Source organism: Eptatretus burgeri, chromosome 10, assembly GCF_056783735.1.
Source record: "Eptatretus burgeri isolate ZD-2024b chromosome 10, Ebu_testis_v1, whole genome shotgun sequence".
NCBI classification, from domain to species: Eukaryota; Metazoa; Chordata; class Myxini; order Myxiniformes; family Myxinidae; genus Eptatretus; species Eptatretus burgeri.
Genome location: NC_140970.1, coordinates 16,685,681 through 16,693,799, shown reverse-complemented (window position 1 = coordinate 16,693,799; position 8,119 = coordinate 16,685,681). Strand labels below are relative to the sequence as shown.

Here is an 8,119-nt window from a genome sequence, read left to right as displayed (position 1 = left end):
ATGACTGGTGAACCTCAAGCGTTATTGCAGAAGGTCCTCAAACAAAGGTCTAACGGGGTCTATAGGGTCTTGGGTTACTTAGGGTTCTCATGGTGTCTATTGGGTCAACAGAGTCATAGCATTCTAAAAGGTCTCAGGGCCTTTCGGGTTTAAGGGGTCTAAATGTTATTGGGAGACTTAGGGGGAGTTAAAGGAGGAGGAGATTGTGACCATACTCTACAGAGCTTCAGCAGTCTCCTTATCCTGGTGTTGGCTTAGTGGTTAGGGTGACGGCTTGGGATCCTTGGGTCCTGAGTTCAAGCCCCGTTGGCCACTGAATTAAAATACACCAGGAGGTTGACTCAGCCTGTCATCCTTCCGAGGTCGGCAAAATGAGCACCTGTGTACTGGTAAGGGGGACACTGCATCAGCGGCATAGCCACATCCCAACCAATGATGCAACGAGAGATAGAGATAGAGATAGAGATAGAGATAGAGATAGAGATATAGAGAGAGAGAGAGGTCTCCTTGGCTATTCAGCACAATCCTGGATTGGTCGCTACTCCCACACAGGATACCAGCAAGCTGGCACTCATTTTGCTGACCTCGGAAGGATGACACCTGGTATTACCTCAACAGCTAAGCAGGATTTGAACTCTGGACCCTAGGATCCAAAGCCCGCCACCCTAACCATTAATCCGACACCAGACATGAGTTAAAGGGTTTCCAGGTTATAAATGGTCTTTCGGGTATTAGAGTTCTGAAGGATCTCGTGGTCTTAAGGGTCTCATGGGTGTAAAGGTTTAAAAAAAGGGTCTTAAAAGGTGCAAAGGGTATAAAAGATTCAAAATGGTGCAAAGTGGTCTAAAGGTCTACATGTCTACATGTCTAAAAGGTACGTTCCAATAGTCTGTAATTAATAGACATAGTCAAGGTTTAATAATAAGTAATTAATAGATGTACTCACGGTCCAACTCACGTTCAAACAGTACATAATAAATAGAGATAATTACAGGGGTCAAACGAGACTTCACCTCGACAAGTGTTCATCACAAAAACAATATACATCCAGCTTATCTTTACCTCGACCAGGTGGTGAAGTTTCGTGAAGATCGGAGTAAAAATGCGACCTGCAGACAAGTGACATACAAACAGACAAAATAACAGACCAGACCAACCAATATACCGTACTTGTAAATCTTGTAAATCTAAGTAACATACAAAGAGACAAGCAGATAGACAGAGGTGAAAACATAACCACTTTCCACCTTCTGTGGTGGGGGTAATGATGAAATGATAATAAACAGCACATTTTTGATAATATTGCATTGCTGAACAAAATACCATAATTCTACGATAGTACTTTTTATAAGGGGTATTAGCCATACCTATTGTATGTTAATTTGACAAACTAATCAAATGGTCAAAAAAATAAACTAATCAACAATTTGACAAAATAAGACACTCAGGTGTCACAGTGATTCGGATACCATTTGCTCGCCAGTACAGTATTTGCATTTTCAGGCAAAAACTGCATTGTGACTCTTTTCTTATCACATCAAAACAGATGTTGGAGAATTCATCTTTTTGAAAAAATACATATAACATTAAGAAGAAAAGGAAACAATGTCAAACATGTTTTTTTTCTTTTGTGGGGTTTATGAATTCCAAATTTTGGATTATACTGTAATTATTTTCCACAAAGAACTTTTTTTTTTCATTGGGGCTTGATAATTTGACATTAAAAAAATTAATTTTTTGATTTTGAATTGATGTGTTTTATTAGGTATGTGCAGCAATGAAAAATTGACAACGTCATCATTTTAAAGGCCTGAGCTTTGAGTCACCCCTTCTGTGGTTTGTCTGAATTGCATTTCTGGATTATCCAAGCCTTTTCCCATGATAATCTCCTTTCAAACCTTTTGGCCTCATTTCACTAAACAAAACCCTCTGCATGTCTTTACCCTATGCACATGAAGCAAGCAGCGAGGTTAAGGAATTGGTTCATATCTGTCTGTAAACGTCAGTTTATGATCAAGGAACAACTTATTTCAATTTAATGTTATATTTTGAACATGAATCAGAAAACAAACTTGTTGTTTAACATTACTGTGTCTCTGAATTTGTGCTGAACACATTTGTGAGATAATATTTTTACTGTGTCTGCCTGTCTGGCAGTCAAATAAAATTGAAAATCATTCCAAACAGGAAACTTACTGTTTTTTAAGAATGTCATAAAGGACACATACAACAGGCACAAATAATCAATGTAATGAGTTAGATAAGGTTGTATAATAGACACTGCATAAATGGCAGTAAATTCCTGAATTTATTTATTCCTACGCCATTTGCAATCTTTATTTTATTTCAATTGAATTATATACTTAAACACTGTAGAACACTATTTGCCTTCTTTGCACTTCCAAACCCTTTCCGTTTTGCAGTACTTGGACATTGTAAATAGGGTGGTGTATAAGGGTGATGTATAAGACTGGTTCAATAGCACTAAAGTTGCAGAATTTTTTTTTCTTAACTTCTTTAAAATTATTTTATTTACATTGAAGTATATAGTTAACACTGCATGGAGTAACGTGTTCTATGAACTCTCCACTTTTGTTGATGTTTTCATGTTTCTGTGCATAGTGGATTCTGGGTAAAATGTATATAAATTGAGGAATGTGGATATTTTCTAAAGTGTGAAGTTTCACTATTTCTATAATCTGCAGAACATTGGATTTTCCAAATATGAAATAAAAAAATCCATTATTTTCCCAATTTTATTCACAAACAGAATATATTGAATCTCCATTAAAAGGTAAGCAGTCATTGTTTAAAGGGTTGCACAGCCAATTTTCAAGATCTACGCATACTCTTATTACACAAAGAACAAAGTTGAGTTGCTAGATACCAACTAGTCATTTAAATTCCTTCATCGACATTGCAAAATAAATAAATAATCAACACAAATGTACAAGTTTTCAGATATGACATGAATGTTTTATTGTGTAGTTAAGTGAGGTACAACGGAGTATACAGCTACAAAGCCACAATTTCCATGCTATTCAAGAAGCCCCTGTCTAAACATGAATACCTTACACAAACACCAGTGAATATTTTTTATAATCTGTATAAGTTAACATTATGTCAGCATACATAGAAATGGTGTGTTGATATGCTGCAAAGTCTAGTTAATTCCTGATAGCTTTCCTAAAGTAATTCTGTCTATAAAAGTGAAGCTTTTACCCAGTGAAAGAGAAACAAGCAAACAAACAAAGAAGCCTCAAACTGTATGTACACTGTCTGATCACACACATCAAGACACAAACATGATGCATAACATTGTTTTATATATTGTACTCGAGTTCCAGTGTAACTCATGAAATGTTGGCAAAACCATATAATAAGTTGTACAAGACAAATAAAAAGCTTTCTTTCACATTTTGGACCATCAATGATAACAAAGACGAAGCTTTCCCATTGGGGATTCATTTCCATGGAGGAACATGAATGCCATGTAATTCTGCAAACCACTCGTGAAGCAGCAATCTATCTCTTCTGTGCTTGCATATCGTTTGAGTGGAACAATGGATGGAATCAGCAGAACGTTGATCGAAGTATGCCAACCACCATGGCACGCAAGAAGCTGTAGCATACTTTATTCAACAGTGTTGATTCCATCCATTGTTCGATCTGTCTGCCGACACAGATCGACACTAGCCTTCACGAGCAAGACAAGTTCTTCATTCTTTCATTTTCGTCACCTGTTGCCATGAGAATGCTGGAGTATTCACATCTACAATCCACTAAATTTATGGATGGCGAGTTTGTCAAAATGTAATGAATATCTCAAGCATGTTGGGAATGATCTGGATGCCACGATCAGTGAGGTATACCGCCTAAAACAATTGAGGGGGTATCTGAATTTTCTCTATTGTAGAACTGCAGCAGGCTTTCATTGAACATTTATAGAAATGTCTCGAATGGGGTCTTGACGATCATTCTGGAATTGTTTTTGCACACTTTGTTACTGTTCAAACTAATGATTGAGAAAAATACATTATGCAGCTTTAACATTTTGTGTTTCTCAAAAGAAAAGAAAAATAAATTGTGGTTTAAAAAAATCCGTATTGGAGCATGTAAAAAAAACTGCAACATAACCAACCACAAAACGGCACCACGAGCACAAGCAGGATATCATCAAAAACCAAAGGCTTCGGCTGAATGGCAATTTCTATCAGCCCTTGTTGAGAGAGATGAGCAGCTTAAAAAAAAAAAACACAAGACATATCACACCAGTTACACAATGATGGGGGTAATGTGTTTTCACTTTTCAATGCCAATACCAACACAAAAAGAAGGCATGATAACAGAAAGTATGTTGAACTAGAATAACATACACTGTAATTCACCTTTGATTTGTTTAAAGAGTGTAAATGAAAACAACTTCCTAATGCCATAAATAAAGCACAAGCTACACTGAAGCTAGAAAGTGTCTATTGCTTTTTATTTTGCAATATATACAACATGCTAATCACATGATACAGGATGTATAAAAAAAAAACACCTTCACCCTTCATCTTATTAACGTCATATCACTATGGAAATAACTAACTGTGCCTGAAGCCTTGTTATGACCGTTGTCTTGAAGGCGTGAAACCATCAATTATTATTATTTTTTAACTTTGGCATTCTTTTCATGCTGCATGTCAAAAAAAAAAAAAACTCATCCGTTTATTGTTGTTCCTCAGCTCAAGTGGCCGCAACACCGAAAAGAAAACTCTTCTATGGCAGTTGGAGCACAAGGTTGTTTCTTTTTCCTTTTAAATACAAATATGTAACCTCAAAATTAAATAACTTAGCTGCGTGCTTTCGTGCAATGCAATGCTACAAAATAGGAGAATAAACTGAAATGTGCAGACAATGGAGAAATTCAGCTGCAAAGAAAAATGATTTTTTTTTTTAAGTCTAAAGAGGAGAATAAAGACAAGGATTGAGACTTAATTAGAAAGCAAGGCAGGTGCTGACATTCGTTTTTACGTCACTTGATTATATTTTTCAAATTGTCATTTTGTCCTTGACAGTTTTTCTTGAGCCTGTCACATCAGCTGCGGAGCTCGTTAGCAACCAAAACCTTTAGATGCAGTCATTTTGTTCCCACAACTGAAGCAAGTTGGCGTCCTTTTTATCGATGTTTTCTTGCTGGACAGCATAAACGACTCGATGGAGGAGAATGTTGATAAGAGCAAAATACGAAAGTGAGGCATTTGTTTTATCCACAGAGGGAGCTTCATTAACTTAAGTAATGGACTTGTACAAGAGGAGAAGACAAACGCTTTTAAGATTGCCACAATGTCATCTGCAGGCACAGTTGATGACGGACATGTTGGGGTAAAGTTTGAGTACAACATTGCGTGTACTGTCAAAGAAAAGGATGCTGAGTGGTGCCATCTTGTCAGGAATACAGCAAGGCTCAGGAAGGCCCGGTGTTAAGTGAGCTGCTCGAACGATGCTCTGGATAGTAGCATGATTTGAAGGCTTTACTACCTGAGGGAGAACAGGACAAAGTTGGAAAATATATGAGGTTAAAGAGCTATTGTTGCACATTACCTATGTAGTTATGTCAACTTGAACCTTGTCAAAGATATAAAATCTCAGCTTGTTGCATAATGCTGCCTCTGTGGTCTCGGTCTATGCAAGTAATCTGAATTGTCAATGTTTTTTTCAAGTTATGTGAGAAGCCAACCTTGTTTACCAGTATACTTTGAAGTTTTTTTCCCCTGAAGATTAAACAGCTGTTTTTGCCATTCATATCATCATCAGAAACCGCGTCCAATTAAGCACGAGTCACATTTGCTTTATGGCTAGGATACGGCGGCCGTACCCACCCCCCCCCCTTGAATTGACAGAAACCTGCGGTGGCCACAGAGTTTCTGAGGTGGCCTCAGGGTGTCCCTCCGCCATATGGCTATCTTTTACAGGCCGTAGTGGTCTCAATGGAATTAAAGTGCGGAGTTATAACTTTTTTCATTTCTTGGTTGGCCGTAGCAATTCGACAAGCCGTAGCCATGACGTAGATGTGTTCCACGTCAACCTACGTAGGGCGTACGGTGGATTTGCGGTATTCGTGCGGCTCCCGTAGGCTCTTATCAATGAAAAATGAATTTTGGCAACCTCCCCCCCCCAAAAAAAAAAAATAAGCAGTCATAGACTGGTACTTACGAAATCGTCAACTTGACCTCTGACCTTGTCTAATAAAAGCTGTCTCTAGAGAAGGTAGTGACGCAAACCAGAAGTTTCTACAATGATTCTGTACCAAACCATCAAAATCGAATGTTTGACCTCACTGTGACCTTGACCTTTGACCAATTTTGGCCAAAATCTAATCAGCGCTAGCCATCACCCTCCTGAATCACGTGGTGTAATTTGACATTGGGAGCTTCTTCAGTTCTCGAGTTATCGAGCCTACAAACAAACAAACACACACACAAACAAACACACGAACAGATGACGGAAGTCATCAATATACTTACGAAATCTAAAGATTTCGTAAGTAAAAAAATTACGTTCGCCTTAGGGCCCCCCTGTGGTCACCTTGAGGCTATCTTACGTCTGCCTTGAAAATTCTATGGCCGCCGCAGGGACGCCCTAAGGTCACCATGCGACATCAAATCAAAGACCGTACCACACCCCCACGTTTTCGGTCACCACAATTTCTAAATACCCCATGCGGCTACCCGAAAAATAAAAACATATGTGACTGCTACATTGTGTGACCGTGGAAATACTGCGGCCGCCCTATAATTGCTAGTGGCCATAGATTTTTTTAGACCCTACGGCCGCCGAGCCAAATGTGACTGAAGCATTAGTATGGGGTTGGCAGCACATAATAGCACACAGGTTTGCTCCAGGTATTTCACAAACAGCTAGCCAGGCCTGATATTCAAATGGAATTGGTTAGGATAGGAATGGGGAATTGAGACAGGGTATCGGTGATGTCTTGTATACCATTTGTCCAAAAACACAGCGGAATCTTTAACTCCATCTGCAAACAATTCTGGCAGACTGGTCATCAGCTTAACATCCCATCTGATGGATGGTGCTTTATTCTTTTTGATGAAATACCTAACGTGGGAAACAATAGCTTGACAGTGTTATAATTGGCCCAAGAATCAAGCCTCGAGTAGACCTCTCAAAGTGAGTTATTAATTTTGCACTATCCTGTCGGACAACGGCTGATTTTGTTTGTGATGTATGTGACAATGACAGCAAATATTTGTGATGTATCATCCACAGCAATAATTTTTCATACCTTGGGCATTGGAAATTCACATGAGCCGACACAGTAGTAGGCATTGTAGCCTGTGGGAGATATGATCCACTGATCCCAGCCAATGTCAGCAAAGTTCACTTTGAGAGGCCGGCGACTGCAGATGCGATGGCGGCCATTTCCACGCCTTCGCTCAGCCCTGCGTGTTCGTTCCGTTTCGTCAGTGTGCTCTTCTCTATTACTTTCTCCCCTTTTTGACCCCACGAGCCTCTTTTTAGCTTTTGGCAATTCATTTGTTTGGAGAGAGGCTTGTCTCCGAGACCGAGACTGTTCCCTTGGCTGTTGTGTTGGTAATTCACCTGGGGCGCTCGGTGCAAATGGGCCATTCTTCAGCATAACATCATCGGCATAGACGACAATGTAAGGCAAAGTTTCATCTGTCATAGTTGTCGGTTCACCGATAGAACCTTGACTAAAGGAAATGTGGAAAAGACCAAAGTTTTCATTTCTTGCCATCTGAAGAAGGCTCTTGATGTCTCGGGCTTCCCATTGACTCCGACTCCTCGCCATATATTTATAAGTTTGTGGCATAGTACTGTTTTGGGGGGAAAGGTCACCTTGTTGATATTGCTTTCCTTTAGATGGCCCTCCAATCCTTGAGGCCCATGTCTTGATGGAAACCAGGTGAAAGTGATGGCAGGAAGAAATTGAAGAACAGGGAGTTGCAACATGATGCAGGGAGAAGTGCAAAGATGCAGCCAAGACGGTTTCCGAATCTGGCACAGAAGATAGGTTGAAGGAGTACACTGGTCCTGGGCCTGTGAAATGAGAAGAATGAAAGCATCACATTTATTTGAAATTGGATTTTCCAAA

General features: G+C 39.3%; 1 protein-coding gene across 1 annotated transcript in view; it reads right to left on the bottom strand.

The window, feature by feature from the left end:
* Positions 1-2,954: 2,954 nt before the first annotated feature.
* Positions 2,955-8,119, bottom strand: part of LOC147017996 (growth/differentiation factor 10-like) — a 42,440-nt gene continuing 37,275 nt past the window's right edge. Inside the window, exons 2-3 of the mRNA XM_085897151.1 lie at positions 7,289-8,064; positions 2,955-5,523 (exon numbers count right to left, since the gene is read on the bottom strand). Coding sequence (XP_085753277.1) covers positions 5,332-5,523; positions 7,289-8,064 — 968 coding nt within the window. The 3' untranslated portion in view covers positions 2,955-5,331. The remainder of the gene's footprint in view (positions 5,524-7,288; positions 8,065-8,119) is intronic.